The 19,173-nt window shown below is 50.7% G+C and overlaps 1 protein-coding gene across 1 annotated transcript in view; it reads right to left on the reverse strand.

The window, feature by feature from the left end:
* Positions 1-509: 509 nt before the first annotated feature.
* The window catches only part of LOC146032683 (kunitz-type serine protease inhibitor vestiginin-3-like), a 57,255-nt gene continuing 38,591 nt past the window's right edge, over positions 510-19,173 (reverse strand). Inside the window, exons 3-5 of the mRNA XM_083158508.1 lie at positions 12,400-12,456; positions 4,154-4,232; positions 510-621 (exon numbers count right to left, since the gene is read on the reverse strand). Coding sequence (XP_083014634.1) covers positions 567-621; positions 4,154-4,232; positions 12,400-12,456 — 191 coding nt within the window. The 3' untranslated portion in view covers positions 510-566. The remainder of the gene's footprint in view (positions 622-4,153; positions 4,233-12,399; positions 12,457-19,173) is intronic.

Below are 19,173 nucleotides of genomic sequence, written 5' to 3' on the forward strand. Positions count from 1 at the left end.
GTTTCTAACAAAGGTAAGCGGCCCAGCCAGAGTGAAATCTGGTCCGGCCCACCGGGAAACGGCCCGGTTTCCGGGTGCGCCAATCCGCCTCTGCGTGTAATGGTGTATACATGTATCCGTTATGTATGTGATGTGTAATGGTGTATACATGTATCCGTTATGTATTATGGTGTGTACACACGGTGAGATTCCCTTGCTATTCCACATAAGATTCAACTGCTATACAATCTTTGCTAGCTCTGTACTTTTTACATACAATTCATACTATCTACATTCGATTTGCACTATATAGTCATTGCTGCCCTGTCTATCTGGGTCTCGATTTGTGCAGTCATGGGAGTGTGCATCGGGATCGCAAGGTAAAAACCTGTGCAATCTGCATACGATCTGCTTGCGATTTTGACTATGTAGTCAGAATCTCATGCTAGATTGGTACCGTGTGTACACAGCATTAGACTCGGGTTTTCTCTGTAGAAATTTATCAAACAAACGTAACCAACACACGCTAATTTTATTCTATTATTCATTTATTTCCGTTACAAAACATTTCACATTCTCCCTCTTGTCTATCTCATCTCTGTGGCCGGCACTGGCTTGTGCTGCTGCTTCTTCAGCTTCTTCCTATGAAACAAAGAACAGGGGATGAGACGAAGGTGGATACACACTAGTGATATATCCTGGAACAAGATGTTCTCAGAGCCCTCACCTAAACGGGCACAATAGTAAATGCAAAGGAATATTAGGGGCTGGGGTCAGGGTTGGGGTAGGAACATTAGGGGCTGGGTTCAGGATTGGGGTAGGAATATTAGGGGCTGGGGTCAGGGTTGGGGTAGGAATATTAGGGGCTGGGGTCAGGATTGGGGTAGGAATATTAGGGGCTGGGGTAGGAATATTAGGGGCGGGGGTCAGGATTGGGGTAGGAATATTAGGGGCTGGGGTCAGGGTTGGAGTAGGAATATTAGGGGCTGGGGTCAGGGTTGGGGTAGAAATATTAGGGGCTGGGGTCAGGGTTGGGGTAGGAATACTAGGGGCTGGGGTCAGGGTTGGGGTAGGAATATTAGGGGCTGGGGTCAGGGTTGGGGTAGGAATATTAGGGGCTGGGGTCAGGGTTGGGGTAGGAATATAAGGGGCGGGGGTCAGGATTGAGGTAGGAATATTAGGGGCTGGGGTCAGGGTTGGAGTAGGAATATTAGGGGCTGGGGTCAGGGTTGGGGTAGGAATATTAGGGGCTGGGGTCAGGATTGGGGTAGGAATATTAGGGGCTGGGGTCAGGGTTGAGGTAGGAATATTAGGGGCTGGGTTCAGGATTGGGGTAGGAATATTAGGGGCTGGGGTCAGGGTTGGGGTAGGAATATTAGGGGCTGGGGTCAGGGTTGGGGTAGGAATATTAGGGGCTGGGGTCAGGATTGGGGTAGGAATATTAGGGGCTGGGGTAGGAATATTAGGGGCGGGGGTCAGGATTGGGGTAGGAATATTAGGGGCTTGGGTCAGGGTTGGAGTAGGAATATTAGGGGCTGGGGTCAGGGTTGGGGTAGAAATATTAGGGGCTGGGGTCAGGGTTGGGGTAGGAATACTAGGGGCTGGGGTCAGGGTTGGGGTAGGAATATTAGGGGCTGGGGTCAGGGTTGGGGTAGGAATATTAGGGGCTGGGGTCAGGGTTGGGGTAGGAATATAAGGGGCGGGGGTTGGGGTAGAAATATTAGGGGCGGGGGTCAGGATTGAGGTAGGAATATTAGGGGCTGGGGTCAGGGTTGGAGTAGGAATATTAGGGGCTGGGGTCAGGGTTGGGGTAGGAATATTAGGGGCTGGGGTCAGGGTTGGGGTAGGAATATTAGGGGCTGGGGTCAGGATTGGGGTAGGAATATTAGGGGCTGGGGTCAGGGTTGAGGTAGGAATATTAGGGGCTGGGTTCAGGATTGGGGTAGGAATATTAGGGGCTGGGGTCAGGGTTGGGGTAGGAATATTAGGGGCTGGGGTCAGGGTTGGGGTAGGAATATTAGGGGCTGGGGTCAGGGTTGGGGTAGGAATATTAGGGGCTGGGGTCAGGATTGGGGTAGGAATATTAGGGGCTGGGGTAGGAATATTAGGGGCGGGGGTCAGGATTGAGGTAGGAATATTAGGGGCTGGGGTCAGGGTTGGAGTAGGAATATTAGGGGCTGGGGTCAGGGTTGGGGTAGGAATATTAGGGGCTGGGGTCAGGGTTGGGGTAGGAATATTAGGGGCTGGGGTCAGGATTGGGGTAGGAATATTAGGGGCTGGGGTCAGGGTTGAGGTAGGAATATTAGGGGCTGGGTTCAGGATTGGGGTAGGAATATTAGGGGCTGGGGTCAGGGTTTGGGTAGGAATATTAGGGGCTGGGGTCAGGGTTGGGGTAGGAATATTAGGGGCTGGGGTCAGGGTTGGGGTAGGAATATTAGGGGCTGGGGTCAGGGTTGGGGTAGGAATATTAGAGGCTGGGGTAGGAATATTAGGGGCGGGGGTCAGGATTGAGGTAGGAATATTAGGGGCTGGGGTCAGGGTTGGAGTAGGAATATTAGGGGCTGGGGTCAGGGTTGGGGTAGGAATATTAGGGGCTGGGGTCAGGGTTGGGGTAGGAATATTAGGGGCTGGGGTCAGGATTGGGGTAGGAATATTAGGGGCTGGGGTCAGGGTTGGGGTAGGAATATTAGGGGCTGGGGTCAGGGTTGGGGTAGGAATACTAGGGGCTGGGGTCAGGGTTGGGGTAGGAATATTAGGGGCTGGGGTCAGGGTTGGGGTAGGAATATTAGGGGCGGGGGTTGGGGTAGAAATATTAGGGGCGGGGGTCAGGATTGAGGTAGGAATATTAGGGGCTGGGGTCAGGGTTGGAGTAGGAATATTAGGGGCTGGGGTCAGGGTTGGGGTAGGAATATTAGGGGCTGGGGTCAGGGTTGGGGTAGGAATATTAGGGGCTGGGGTCAGGGTTGGGGTAGGAATATTAGGGACGGGGGTTGGGGTAGAAATATTAGGGGCGGGGGTCAGGGTTGGGGTAGGAATATTAGGGGCTGGGGTCATGATTTGGGGTAGGAATATTAGGGGCTGGGGTCAGGGTTGGGGTAGGAATATTAGGGGTTGAGGTTAGGATTGGGGTAGAAATATTAGGGGCTGGGGTCAGGGTTGGGGTAGGAATATTAGGGGTTGAGGTTAGGATTGGGGTAGGAATATTAGGGGCTGATGTCAGGGTTGGGGTAGGAATATTAGGGGTTGGGGTTAGGATTGGGGTAGGAATATTAGGGGCTGGGGTGAGGGTTGGGGTAGGAATATTAGGGGCTTGGGTCAGGGTTGGGGTAGGAATATTAGGGGTTGGGGTCAGGGTTGGGGTAGGAATATTAGGGGCTGGGGTCAGGGTTGGGGTAGGAATATTAGGGGCTGGGGTCAGGATTGGGGTAGGAATATTAGGGGCTGATGTCAGGGTTGGGGTAGGAATATTAGGGGCTGGGGTCAGGGTTGGGGTAGGAATATTAGGGGCTGGGGTCAGGATTGGGGTAGGAATATTAGGGGCTGGGGTCAGGGATGGGGTAGGAATATTAGGGGCTGGGGTCAGGGTTGGGGTATGAATATTAGGGGCTGGGGTCAGGGTTGGGGTAGGAATATTAGGGGCTGGGGTCAGGGTTGGGGTAGGAATATTAGGGGCTGGGGTCAGGATTGGGGTAGGAATATTAGGGGCTGATGTCAGGGTTGGGGTAGGAATATTAGGGGCTGGGGTCAGGGTAGGAGGATTTGGGGCTAGGGGCAGGATTGGGGTAGGAATATTAGGGGCTGGGGTCAGGGATGGGGTAGGAATATTAGGGGCTGGGGTCAGGGTTGGAGGAGGAATATTAGAGGCGGGGGGCATGGTGAGTCCATGTCGACTGTGTCAACTTTCAGGTTAAAAAATGGAAAAACCCCATGTTGACCTTTTGACTGTCAAATTTATTACCCTGTTGACCTAATCGACCTCCCACTCAAATTGCTCCATGATGGGGTGCATGGCCCCTGACTTATGCAATTCTGACTTAGTGGGATCGGCTGTATGTTTAAAACCATGCAATTCTGGCCAACCTTTTTATCATCTGCCGAATTGGCACCACGTGTACCCCTTTACTCATCAATGTACAGAAATATCTCTTCATTCCAGGTGCAGAACAGAACTTACCTCTGTACTAGGTACATTCCGAGGGTTATGAGGAACGCTGCCCCGAATACACATCCAAACACAATCCCAATGATCAGACCTGGGCAGACAGATCGGAGAGGATATGAGGAATATACAGAACAGGTAAAGTGAGTCACATAGTGTACAAAGTTCATAATCTGTACCAGTGACCAACACAACTAAAACAATTAGATTATTCGGGTCAGGAGCATCTGTAACCCCTCGGGGTCGGGCGCCCCTGCAACCCTCAAGGTCGGGAGCCCCTGTAACCCTCGGGGTCGGGAGTCCCTGTAACCCTCAATGTCGGGAGCCTCTGTAACCCACGGGGTCGGGAGCCCCTGTAACCTTCAGGGTCAGGAGCTTCTGTAACCTTAAGGGTCAGAAGCCCCTTGCTCATTGAGAGAGAGAAGCTTGCAGACTAAAGTGAAGCTTGAATACTTAAGTCAGGCATGTCCAAAGTCCGGCCCAGCACTGGCCAATTGTGGCCTGTGCTGTCATTTCAAGCGGCCTGCAGCCTCCAGCTAGAAGCAGGCAGAGCATCAGATGTGGGAAGCACATCTGCTGCAGTGAGGAGGTGCCAGCCGCCACCTTCAGATTTGCGGTGTTTGGCGTCCTCCCCTGCTGCTGCAATCGTATATATCACCCTACTCCAAAATCACAGTGACAGCAGTGTTTGAGGAGTGGGGAAGCTTGCTCCCGTAACATGCAGAGCGGAGGAGGGCAGCAGTGGGAGCCCAAGCATCTCCTGTCCTTGCAGTGCCTGTTTTGCCTCTCCTTCCTCTGGCTCACACAAGGGGCTGGGAAACATACAGAGAAGGGAGGGGGCAGAGTGGGGGACATACAGTGAATGCAGGCAGTGATGGCCATTCAGAGAAGGGGGAGCAGGGGCAGGCTGGGGGACATAAAGTGATTGGGGGTCATACAGTGAATGGGAGTCATACAGTGAAGGAGGGTCAGGCTTGGGGACATACAATGAATGGAGGCACTGATGGACATTAAGAGAAGGGGGGCAGGCTGGGGAACAATGAATGGGTGCAGAATGGGGGACATACAGTGAAGGAGGGGCAGGCTGGAGGAAATACAGTGAATGGGGCCGGGTGTGTGACCATTCTGATGTGATTAATGATTCAAAGAATGTCAGGCTGAATGATCGGCCCCCACACATTTACACTTCTCCAAATCTGGCCCTCGTCGCAAAAAGTTTGGACACCCCTGACTTAAGTGACTTGTGAGTTTAAAACAGAAGCTAGTGAGTTAGAATAAGAAAATTTAGACTTTTGTGTTCAATTTTATTGTGATATATGCATCTTCTTTTTATTTAATTGTAACCTGTTGCTTAATTTTGACATTTAATTCATTTTATCTATATTTTATCCAACATTGTATTTCATTTTACTAATTTACTGTTATTTTCTCTTATCTTTGCCATTCTTTTATTGCACTCTGTTTTCCTCTTCACGCCTGCTTACATTTGCCTCACTTCTCTGTTCCTTTCATCCTCTCGTTTGTTGTTGTTTCATACGTTATTGGATTACTCAATCAACTTGATTTTACCCACTTGTCTCCTCTCTGACAGCTGTTCCTTTTCTGTTATCTTCTCTCCTCTTTCATATCCCAAGCTATCTCACTCTGGCCCTTATTCTGTTTCGAGCGGTACGGCCCGCGTGCGGCCGTACCGCCGATGTTTTCCGTCTGCACATGCGCAGAGGTCAATCTGCGCATGTGCAGGCGAATTCGCCGCACATAACGTTAGTACGCCGCAAAGGGGGCGTATAGGGGAGTGAGGGGCTTCATGCCCTCATTTCCCTATGTATACGCCCCGCGTTTCATGGGCGTTCCCATGCAAACGCGGGGCGTACGCATGCTAATGAGGGCATGACGCAACTCATGGGGGCGGAAAGCTGACGTCGCCGGATGTCAGCTTTCAGCCCCCATACAAGCTACCACACGGACGATTGTCCGTGTGGTCTCAGCTTGCGGGAGCTGCCGGGGCGTGCGGACCTGCCTTCGATGGTCGACGACCATCGAATGCAGGGGGCAGCTCCCACCATGGTGGAGGCGTACGCCTCCACCATTTTTATGCGGATCGCCAGCCGTCCGTGTACGGACGGCCGTGGCGATCCGTAGGGTGGGCGGGGATTGGTTTGTACGGCCGGAGCCCCGTGTGCGGCTCTGGCCGCACCAACCAGAATAAGGGCCTCTGTTATCTAATATATCCTCGCAATCTACTACAGATGCTGTCTGTCATCCCAAATCCCTGCTCTATGTCTGCTTTCACTAATCTACCCTCTCACCTCTGGTCCTCATGGCTGTTAATCTCTCAACTTCACTTTATCCTACCGCTCCTCTCCCCTCCCATCCCATACCTATCCTGACCCCTCGACCCCACCCTCCCAAGGACCCCCCTCACTTCTGTAATCCCAAGAACCTTATCCACATAAACGCACAACCCACCCCCACTCTTTCCTGTGCCCTATGGAACACCAGATCCATCTGCAACAAACTCCCTGCCATCCATGACCTATTCATCTCTAGCGCATTCCACCTTCTTGCTATCACTGAGACCTGGCTCTCCACCTCTTATTCTGTCTCTCCAGCTGCTCCCTCCCACGGTGGCCACTCTTTCACTCACACCCCCAGGCCTGACGGTCGCCAAGGTGGCGGTGTGGGTTTTCTCCTCTCAGCCTCCTGCACCTACAATGTCATTCACCCTGAACCCTCTCTCCTCTTCTCCTCCTTTGAGTCTCACTCCATCCGTCTGTACTACCCCTACCACCTCCATGTCGCTGCAATCTACCGCCCCCCTGGCCCTATCTCCCAATTTCTTGACAACTTCGCCGCCTGGCTCCCACACTTCTCCTCTGACCTACCTTCTGTCATTCTTGGTGACTCTAATATCACCTTGGATAACCCCGCTGATTCTGGTACTTCCAAACTCCTCTCTCTCTGCTCCTCTCTTGGCCTATCTCAGTGGACAACCTCTCCCACCCACAGCCAAGGACACTCCCTCGATCTCATCTTCTCCCGATCTTGTTCCCTTACTGACTACACTATCTCAGCTTTTCCTCTTTCTGACCATCCCCTCATCTCCTTCTCCCTCACTGCTTCCCCCTCACCCACCCCCCCTCCCAAGCACATTTTCTCACGGCATAATGTCAACACACTTGATATTGCTGCCTTCTCGGACACGCTGTGTCCTCTTCTTGCCCCAATCGCCACCATGTCATGCCCGTACCTCGCCACCTCCCACTATAACAACACCCTATCTTCGGCATTGGACTCTGCCTGCACTCCCTCCTCTATCCCCCTTCGATGCTCCAACCCCAACTGTGGCACTCGCCTATCACCCGATTCCTTCAAAAGTGCTCTTGCACTGCTGAGCGCTTCTGGAAGATATCACACTCCCTTGCGGATTATCTCCATTTCAAATTCATTCTTTCCTCCTTCAGCTCTGCCCTTGCTCTGGCCAAGGAATCTACTTTAAGTCCCTCATCCTTTCCCAATCATCCAACCCCCGCAGGCTCTTCACCACCTTTAACTCCTTGCTCTCCCCCCTCCTCCAGCTCTTCTGTCCTCCATCGTCGTAGCCGCTGATTATGCTACCTACTTTTCAACCAAAATCTCCTCTCTCAGGACTGCCATCACTGCTGCCATGACCTCACCCTCTCCATTACCCTCCTCCCCTCCTACATCTCCACTCCCCTCCTGTCCTCATTTTACCCCACCACTGCCGCAGAAGTCCATTCTATCCTTTAATCCGCTTCTCCCTCCACCTACCAGCTTGATCCTATCCCCTCCAATATTATCCGTCATCTCAGTCCGTCGGTCTGCTCTCACCTGGCTCACCTCTTTAATCTTTCCCTATCCTCTGGGATCTTCCCTTCCTCCTACAAACACGCTCTTGTCTCCCCAATTCTCAAAAAAACTAATCTGGACCCCAACTCTCCGTCCAACTACAGGCCCATCTCCCTCATCCCTTTTTCCTCCAAACTCCTAGAACGTCTGGCCTATAATTGTCTCCAAAGCCACCTTACTGCTATCTCCATTCTAGACCCCCTCCAATCCGGGTTCCGCCCTTTACATTCCACTGAAACTGCCCTGACCAAAGTCACTAACGATCTACTATCGGCTAAATCCAAAGGCCTCTTCTCTATCTTCATCCAGCTTGATCTGTCGGCTGCCTTTGACACTGTTGACCACCCTCTCCTGCTCAACACGCTCCACTCCTTTGGCATCACTGGCACGCTCTTCTCCTGGTTCACCTCATACCTCTCTGATCGCTCCTTCTCCGTCTCCACTCCGAGCTCCTCCTCTCCTACTACCCCGCAGCCAGTCGGTGTTCCCCAAGGGTCAGTCCTTGGCCCTCTCCTCCCTCTACACCACCTCTCTGGGCACCCTCATTAGCTCCTATGGCTTCCATTACCACCTTTATGCTGATGATACCCTAATCTATCACTCCTCCCATGACCTATCCCCATCACTCCTGTCCAAGGTCTTCAAATGCCTCACGGCCATCTCAGCCTGGATGACCCAACGCTTTCTGAAACTAAACATGGCTAAAACTGAACTTCTAATCTTCCATCCCCCGAACATCCCCTCTTCTCCCACTATCTCCATCAGCATTGGTGAAACCGAGATCACCTCCACCGACCAAACGAGCTGCCTCAGTGTCATCATTGACTCCTCCCTCTCTTTCACCATCCACATTCGTGCTCTCTCACAGTCTTGCCGCTTTCACCTCCGCAACATCTCGCGCATCAGACCATTCCTCTCCACTGACATGACCAAAATTCTCATTAACTCTCTTGTCATCTCCCGCCTTGACTACTGCAACATCCTTCCCTCCGGGCTACCTCTCGCCCGCCTTGCCCCTCTCCAATCCATTCTTAATGCCGCTGCTAGGCTCATCTTCCTCTCCCGCCGCTCTACCTCCCCCTCTGTCTATCTCTTCACTGGCTCCCCATTCCTTTCCGAGTTCTCTTTAAACTCCTCACCACCACCTACAAGGCTATCTCCTCCTCCACCGCTCCTTACCTCTCTTCATTGATCTCTATCCACACTCCCTCCCGTCCTCTTCGCTCCACCGCCTGACTTCTCACCTAATCACCTCCTCCCACTCCCGTGTCCCAGACTTCTCTTGCGCTGCCCCCCTGCACTGGAACAAACTCCCGCCACCCATCAGGCTTTTTGATTCCTTTACCTCCTTCAAACGCTCCCTCAAAACCCACTTCTTCCGACTAGCCTATCCCTCCTCCTCCTAACCTCTTTCGCTCCTCCTATCCTGCCTACCCTACCCCTGCATCTGTTCCCATCCCTTTCTTCTTATCCTATTGTTTTTCGTTTGTCCACCCACCTCCTTTTAGTCTGATAACTCTTATGAGTAGGGCCCTCCTTCCTCACGTACTCACCCTACCTCTTTACCTCACCAGTGCTCCTGCCCTGTTCTTCCCTTCCTCTACTTCATCTTCAGTCTCCTCGACAATTTCGACACCTACTTCAGAACTGATGCGGATTTTAGTTCTACCAGCTATACCCCTATTTATCAACACACCCTGTACGTTACCTTGCAATTTGTTTTTCTTTGCTCTGTACGGCGCTGCGGACACTTTGTGGCGCCTTATAAATAAACAAACTACTAACACTACTAGGGTCCGGAGCATCTGTAACCATCGGGGTCGAGAGCGTCTAACTCTCGAGATCAGGGGCGTCTGTAACCATCGCGGTTGAGAGCGTCTGTAACCATCAGGGTCGGGAGCATCTGTAGCCGTCAGGGGTGGGAGCACCTGTATCCCTCGAGGCCAGGAGCCCCTGTAACCCTTAGGTCAGGAGCATCTGTAACCCTTGAGGTCTGGAGCCCCTGTAACCCTCTGGGTCGGGAGTGTCTGTAACCCTCGGGGTCGGGAGCGTCTGTAACCCTTGAGGTCTGGAGCCCCTGTAACCCTCTGGGTCGGGAGTGTCTGTAACCCTCGGGGTCGGGAGCATCTGTAACCCTTGGGGTCGGGAGCGTCTGTAACCCTTGGGGTCAGGAGCGTCTGTAATCCTTGGGGTCAGGAGCGTCTGTAACCCTCGGGGTCAGGAGCTTCTGTAACCCTCAGAGTCGGGATCATATGTAACCCTCGGGTCAGGAGCATCTGTAACCCTCAAGGTCGGGAGCACCTGTAACACTGGGTTCGGAGCGCCTGTATCCATCGAGGTCTGGAGTCCCTGTAACCCTCTGGGTCGGGATCGCATGTAACCCGCGGGGTCAGAAGCATCTGTAACCCTCTGTTCGGAGCGTCTGTAACCATCAGGGTCGGGAGCATCTGTAGCCGTCAGGGGTGGGAGCACCTGTATCCCTCGAGGCCAGGAGCCCCTGTAACCCTTAGGTCAGGAGCATCTGTAACCCTTGAGGTCTGGAGCCCCTGTAACCCTCTGGGTCGGGAGTGTCTGTAACCCTCGGGGTCGGGAGCGTCTGTAACCCTTGAGGTCTGGAGCCCCTGTAACCCTCTGGGTCGGGAGTGTCTGTAACCCTCGGGGTCGGGAGCATCTGTAACCCTTGGGGTCGGGAGCGTCTGTAACCCTTGGGGTCGGGAGCGTCTGTAACCCTTGGGGTTGGGAGCGTCTGTAACCCTTGGGGTCGGGAGCCTCTGTAACCCTTGGGGTCAGGAGCGTCTGTAACCCTCGGGGTCAGGAGCTTCTGTAACCCTCAGAGTCGGGATCATATGTAACCCTCGGGTCAGGAGCACCTGTAACACTGGGTTCGGAGCGCCTGTATCCATCGAGGTCTGGAGCCCCTGTAACCCTCTGGGTCGGGATCGCATGTAACCCGCGGGGTCAGAAGCATCTGTAACCCTCTGTTCGGAGCGTCTTTAACCCTCGGGTCAGGAGCATCTGTAGCCATCAGGGGTGGGAGCACCTGTATCCCTCGAGGCCAGGAGCCCCTGTAACCCTCAGGGTCAGAAGCATCTGTAACCCTCGGGTTGGGAGCATCTAACCCTCGGGTTGGGAGCATCTAACCCTCGGGATCAGGATCATAGTAACCCTCGGGGTCAGAAGCATCTAACCCTCTGGGTTGGGAGCATCTGTAACCCGTGGGGTCGGGATCATATGTAACCCTCTGGGTCGGGAGCGTCTGTAACCCTCTGTTCGGAGCGTCTCTAACCCTCGGTCGGGAGAGTTTGGGCGGGATGTATTAATATACATCGCCGCCCTTCGCATGGCAGCCGCCGCGATGCTGCCGCATATGTACTAACATATGTGGCTAGCATCGGGTTGCGGTGACGGGGAGACCCCGGCGATACCTGTGATGTGGTCTGCGGGGGTCTCCGTCACCTCCCGGAGGCTGCCAGTGTCCCCCTGCATCTCCTCCTCCCCCCTGAAGCCGGATGTCCTCCTGGCTGTGACACCAGGGGGAGGAGGAGATCAAAGGAGGAGGGGGACGCGCGGACGGCGGACGGCCATAGAAGCCCATAGGCTTCTATAGGGTATCGCCACCCAGAGGGTGGCGATACCCTGCCTAGCGAAAACGGGGCAGACGGGTATTGATACATAGGAAAATGCGGTAAAACGGGTGTGTTACCGCATTTTCCCTTTAGTACATCCCGCCCTTTGTAGCCATTAGGGTCAGGCGTATCTATAGTTTCCGCTGTTTTCCCCTGATGTTATTATTGCAGCCCAGGCTGAGTCAGGGTCAGGATGGGGATGGAATTGGGGTAGATTGTTCCCCAGGCCATTTTTAAACCCTTTATTAGCATTGTATGCACAGACCGTAGCGATGTGTGCTGGGATCTGGTTGGATGGCATTGCCATTATATTTGCTGTTGGTTTTATTCTGAAAGATGCAATCTGCCGGCATTTGTAGTCTGCAGAAAGTGAGGACATTGGCGCCAGGTTCTATCGAAGCTGAATCCCGATGAATGATAAATACACAATGGCGATTGCAGATGGTCTCCAGTGGGTTGTGTTTAAAACCGTAACCGGCGATAAAGTATATAGTAAATATCCCCTTATGTGTCTGATTGGCTGCAATGTTCCCATGAGGGTAATGGTACATTGGGTTACACAGGTTCATGTCATGTTGGAGCCGATGTTCTGTGTAATAATAACGCCACTGGCGGTATGAGCGTTAAGTTTACCATACGAGGGCACTTCTCTTCTAAAGGGTACAGTAGGCTGCTTCCTGCAATATGTGGCACTCCCCAGGTGTATGGGTCATTGGCAGACGTATAGCCATGCTACTGTACTTTGGGGATCATGCTGATTGTTACCTGCATCACTCTGTGATCCCGAGGGTTCCTCAGACAGGGACGAGCCACCGGACTTCCCTGCACAAGACACATGAGGAGATGTTATACACACACATATATATATATATATATATATATATATATATATATATAGACTTTGTTTGTATGCCGGGCACACCTCCGAGAATGAGTAGCTTTGCAGGTGCCTTCGTCCAGGGGTAGATATAGACTTCGAAATGACGCGGCACTCCAGACCATACAATCAGTGCAAAAAGACTTTATTTTCAAGCAACGTTTCAATACGTGGGTATTTTCTTCAGGCTTAACACACAAGTGACTAGAACCATACTTATAGCAAACAGGTGTATCCTGCGTCAGTGGGACCACCCACCAGCGCAGCAACGTGCAGGTGAAACTCCACCTCTTCCCCCGCCTCAATGCGGCAGATTGGTTGGGGTCTCACCTGAAGGTGTCATACAAGCAATCAGTAGCAAAAAATACTATACAAAAATAAAGTGCAAACATAGACTAAATAATAAAAAAGGAAAAACAAGAATACATTGTTATAAAATATCTGGAACAAATATCAAAGAATTTGTTTACTTATTATCTATCCATCACCCCTACCTAACAATTATTAAAAAATGTAAAAGGAAAAACATATATAATTATATGATATACATATAGACATGTATAATCTGGGGGTGTGTAGTAAACACATGGTGGTTTCAATGATGTCTGCATGCTCGGCAGACTAGTGTGGGTATAAAGAAGAGGGAAAAAAGGTTTATATATATAAGGCTATACAAAAAAAGGGGAACCTACAACCAAGTGAAAAGCAAAGAATGGAAAGATACTGTTTATCAATATGACTAACTGCCATCTAGTCATAGGGTATTTCGTTATTATACAATAAAAAAGTTTTTTAGAAATCAAATACCTCACTTATTTATTTATAAAAGAACGTTAATACCTGAATATTCATTAAGTCCCCATGGGGATACCGTGCCCAGTCTGGCTATCCAGCGTGCCTCACACTTCAATAATGATAGTCCCCTATTCCCACCTCGAATTGAATATGGTCTATCATTCTATATTTCAGAGAGGACAGATTATGTTTTGCCTCAATAAAATGACGGGGGACCGGCTGGTCACTTGACCCTTTATTGAGTGCAATGCGTATCGATGATCGATGTGCTGTCATTCTTTCCTTAAAGGGTCTTTCAGTTTTCCCTATATAAGAAAGCCCACAAGGGCAAATAATTTGATATACAGTGTGTGTGGTATTACATGTCAACAGATGTCGAATGGGTATCGCTTTCCCAGTTTGGGGATGATTGAATGAGGCTCCTGGAATCATAAAGCTGCATGTGGTGCAAGTGCATCGTATGCAGCCCAATCTGTTGGATGGTTTTTTGACACATTTGGGTGAAGCATCAGATTTTACTAAAATATCTCTAATATTTTTAGTATGTTTAAAGCTAGGCAACAAGAATGTCTCTTTAAGCCCCAATTGTGTATCCGCCTGGAGTAATGGCCAATGTTGGCGCACTATTTTTACAGTTTCAGGACTATGATGGGTGTATGTGGTCACCCATGGTAACCGTTTTTCAATGTCAGGTCCCTCCTGTTTAGGATTTAATAAATCACTACGGTCAATAGCCAACACCCTCTCTTTGGTCGCTTGTAATTCTAAAGATGGATAGCCCCGTTCTGAAAACCGGCCAATCATCTCATCCATTTGGGTGTTAGTCATTATAGGGTCGGATACTATCCTCCTAACTCTCAAAAGCTGAGAGTAGGGGAGGCTCCTAATGGTGGATCTAGGATGACAGCTATTAAATGCCAACAGATTATTTCTATCTGTGGGTTTGGAATAAAGGCTAGTACAGATTTCACCTCCCTTGATAGTAATGCAAACATCCAAAAAGTGTATCACTTCTTTGCTAAAAGAGAAGGAGAATTTTACGGGACTCTCTCCTAGGTTATGGGACTCGATCAGTGATATCATATCTTCTGGTGCCCCCCGCCAAAAGATTAATAAATCATCAATGTATCGATTATATTGAACGATTCTTCAAGGGTATCAAAAAATAAAGATTGTTCGAGCTCAAACATATAAATGTTGGCATATGAGGGGGCTACCGCCGCCCCCATAGCCACGCCCATCAGCTGCAGGAAGAATCGCTCGCCATAGATAAAAAAAATTTTTGTAAGTATCATCGACATCAAATCAATTACCAGTCCGATGTTAGGGCCCTGGTACAACGTATTGTTAGTTAGAAACCGTCTCAGTGCCGATAGTCCCATATCATGGGGAATAGACGTATATAGTGCTGTTACGTCTATCGAAAACATCGATACATCGGACATATCACTTGGTAAATTCTGCAAATTCCTAAGAAGTGCGGTGGTATCAAGGAGATATCGGGGGTGTCCTCGAATGCATGGTTGCAGTATACTATCGATAAAAATCGATGTAGGCTGCATCAGTGAATTCCTGGCCGCCACAATCGGCCTGCCAGGTGAATCCACTATCGCCTTATGAATTTTAGGGATGCAATAAAATTGAGGGTACTCTTTACCTAGAAGGGCGCCAGCGATTGAAATCGCGGGCGTCGGGGGTAAAAATCGCGGTCATCGCGGTCATCGCGGGTAAATCGGGATGCCCGCGATGACCGCGATTACCGCGATTTTCCCATAGGGAACAATGTTAAAAAGGCTGATTGACCGCGATTTTACTGTTAAATGCCTCAATGGACCCGATTTGGCCATAGGAATCAATGTTAAATGGGCCACAGAGGCCAAATAGCCACAATTAACCCTTAAATGTCCCCCCCAATTTTTAACGCCACCCCACGATCCATGCCAACCCGAAGCGTGGCGAGCGCAGCCAGCCCGCGAGGGGCGGCGGTACGCGTCCTCCGACCTTTTCATGCCCTACCATCCACTAGGGCGTGGAGTGAGAATATAATAGTGTGGCGAGCGCAGCGAGCCACCGAGCCCGAAGCCACGGACACCTGTGAAGCCCGCGAGGGGACGCGTATAACTGTGAAGGTATCCGCGTCCCCTCGCGGGGCTCGCTGCGCTCGCCACGCTTCGGGCTCGGTGGCTCGCTGCGCTCGCCACACTATTATATTCTCACTCCACGCCCTAGTGGATAGTAGGGCATGAAAAGGTTGGAGGACGCGTACCGCCGCCCCTCGCGGGCTCGCTGCTCTCGCCACGCTTCGGGTTGGCGTGGATCGTGGGGTGGCGTTAAAAATTGGGGGGGACATTTAAGGGTTAATGTGGCCCATTTAACATTGATTCCTATGGCCAAATCGGGTCCATTGAGCCATTTAACAGTAAAATCGGGTCCATCGCGCCTTTTAACATTGATTCCTATGGGAAATCGGGAGCATCGCGTCGCGGGCATCGCGGGTACATTTATGGCCGGCCGCGACGCGACCGACACAATTTCCATGTTTAACATGGGTTTCAATGGGAAATCGCGGGCATCGCGTCGGTCGCGTCGCGGCCAGACATAAATGTACCCGCGATGACCGCGACGGGCGCCCAACTAAGTAAAGAGTACCAAATTGAGGTATCAAGGGGTATTCAGGAAGTAAAGCTTTTTTTAAAGACTCCGAGATAGCTCCTGAATCCACCGCACTTTGCAAAATATTCTGTAATTCGATTCTAAACATGTTAGAAGGGTCACCTCTCAAGCAGCGATAAGTGGTTCTAGTCACTTGTGTGTTAAGCCTGAAGAAAATACCCACGTATTGAAACGTTGCTTGAAAATAAAGTCTTTTTGCACCGATTGTATGGTCTGGAGTGCCGCGTCATTTCGAAGTCTATATATATATATATATATATATATATAATCACCCACGTCACACCTTTTGCTTATATGAAATAGCTTCTGGAGTGCTGTGATTTCTTTGGAATATATATATATATATATATAGAGAGAGAGAGAGAGAGAGAGAGAGAGAGAGAGAGAGAGAGAGAGAGAGAGAGAAGCAGATGGGTGGCCGGCACTCCTCCCAATAATGTGTTAAAGTCCTGCGGTGCCATCCATAAACAGAATTACATCCATGGAAAAAGACACATGCATTATTTATTAGAGATGAGTATCGGGGCCGTAGATTTGGATTCGTCGCCTGGATTTGCCTTTGTCAGTGTTGAAAGGCTTTGGATTTGGATTTTTTCAAAAATGGTAAAAAAAAATTTTTGTCCCTAGAGTAATAGTAACCTCAATAACATTAATTTCCAGACAATTTTGACCACTTTACAGCTCACAATGTTGTTTTCATTCAACTTAGGCCAAGGTCTGCAGCAAGCTGGCTGGTTATTAACACACAGAAATTCTGTGCATTGGGGTGCAGACACACAAACAATAAAGAAGAGCAAAAATTTATTTATTTTATTGCAGGTGATGATCAGTGTGGCTTGCTCCCCGCCGTATTATCACCGGCGACTTGCCGGCTGCAGATGATCGCCGAGCGGGTTGTAGCTAGAGCCGCACTCGGAGCATCCTCCTTGGCTACCGCAGGAATTTGGAGACTTGTACACTAAGAGGTCCTGCTGTAATCCAATTACAAGGGTTGGAGCATATTCTGTAATGGTTGTGGAAAGTTCGGTACTTGTTTCCTAGCACGGCCACACCGATTCTAATCGGGGGCATCGCAGGTAAAAAAATCGAATCGGTCGCGTCGCATGCGGCTAAATAAGCATTAAATGGTCCCGACGCGATGCCCCCGATTTCCCATAGGGAACAATGTTAAATGCCTCAATTTACCCAAATGAACAGGGAACAATGTTAAATGGTCCAGAAACCCCCCAAAACACCCCAGAACAGTGAAATGGCCCCCCAAAATTAGTTAACGCCACCCCACGATCAACGTGAACCCGAAGCGTGGCGAGCGCAGCGAGCCCACGAGGGGCGGCGGTACGCGTCCTCCGACCTTTTCATACCCCCACTATCCACGTCGGCGTGGAGTTGAGAATAGAATAGTGTGGCGAGCGCAGCGAGCCCGAAGCGTGGCGAGCGCACGCGGATACCTTTACAGTTATACGCGTCCCCTCGCGGGCTTCACAGGTGTCCGTGGCGACGCGGACACCTGTGAAGCCCGCGAGGGGACGCGTTTACCTGTGAAGGTATCCGCGTCCCCTCGCGGGGCTCTCTGCGCTCGCCACGCTTCGGGCTCGGTGGCTCGCTGCGCTCGCCACACTATTCTATTCTCAACTCCACGCCGACGTGGATAGTCGGGGTATGAAAAGGTCGGAGGACGCGTACCGCCGCCCCTCGCGGGCTCGCTGCGCTCGCCACGCTTCGGGTTCACGTTGATCGTGGGGTGGCGTTAACTAATTTTGGGGGGCCATTTCACTGTTCAGGGGTGTTTTGGGGGGTTTCTGGACCATTTAACATTGTTCCCTGTTGATTTGGGTAAATTGAGCCATTTAACATTGTTCCCTATGGGAAATCGGGGGCATTGCGTCGGGACCATTTAATGCTTATTTAGCCGCATGCGACGCGACCAACGCAATTTTTTAACTTTTCAATGCATTTCAATGGGAAATCGGGTCCATCGCGTCGGGGGCCATCGCATACCACTATTAAGGGCACAAGATCAATGCGATTGTGGGCGTGCTAGGAAACAAGTACCGAAAGTTCCATTAATGGATAACAGTGGATTCTTACATCTATGTCCCTTCATTAAGGGAATAAAAGGAACTGCATCAATATTAATTATTTCACGCCACTAATCCCGTTGTACACTGAGAACATCTTCTGTCCATCTACCTTAAAGACTTTTCTCATTAAATGAACCCTGCGGGGCCTTATACCACTCCGGAGCTGCTTGAGCTTAACATTAACAATATCAACTCATCGTCACCTTCCCAACTCTTTGTGAGAAGCTGTAATGTAGCATCATTAATCCACAATCGACAAGCTTTGGGTCAACATGGGTCTAGGGCGACAGGTCATTAGGTCAGCACAAGCATTAGGTCGACAATGTCTAGGTTGACAGTCAAAAAGTCGACATGGAGTTTTCACTGTTTTTTGAGCCGACATGTGCCGACAGGCGGTATTTCATGCCCTACATCCACAAGGACGTGGTGAGAGAATAAAATAGTGTGCTGAGCGCAGTGCGGCACCGTGCCCGAAACATTGTGAGCGAAGTGGTCCACTTCAAACTGTGTCCATGTCCACTGTGTCGACATTCGGGTCAAAAAACAGTGAAATACCCCATGTCGACCTTTTCACTGTCAACCTTGCCCTTGTCCATCTAATGCTTGTGTCGACCTAATGCTTGTGACGACCTAGACCCATGTTGTCCGAGACACATTAGGACCTTGACCCATGTCGACCTAGGCCCATATCCACACCCTTCTGGAGCCTACGTCTGGGCTAGAGGTGTTCAGCTGGTCCCCTGGCAGGCTCCTGGAAGTATGTTTTGGAGGGAAATCTTCCCCCTAGCCAGACAGACTGGCACCTGGGTGGTACCTAGCACCCCAGGTGGGCTGTGACTCAGAGGAGTAACCACTCCCCTCTGTCCATAGAGGACAATGTGCCCAACGCATGCACAGCTCTGGCACTTAAGATGATTGGTTGGAGACCACAGCGTCGGTTTACCCCCGTGGTAATGTGTATTGGAAAGAGGGCCTGTGAGCCCTGGTATTTGCACATCTGCCTGACTTGAATCTGTAAGCTGATCCCCTAGTAATAGGGAGGGTCCTTTTCAGGACTTATATTTGAGCAATAAAATATCTTTGCCTCAAGACGTCCGTCTTCCTCTTGCGACC

This window comes from Crinia signifera, chromosome 1 (genome assembly GCF_055691185.1).
Source record: "Crinia signifera chromosome 1, ASM5569118v1, whole genome shotgun sequence".
In the NCBI taxonomy this organism is placed as follows: domain Eukaryota; kingdom Metazoa; phylum Chordata; class Amphibia; order Anura; family Myobatrachidae; genus Crinia; species Crinia signifera.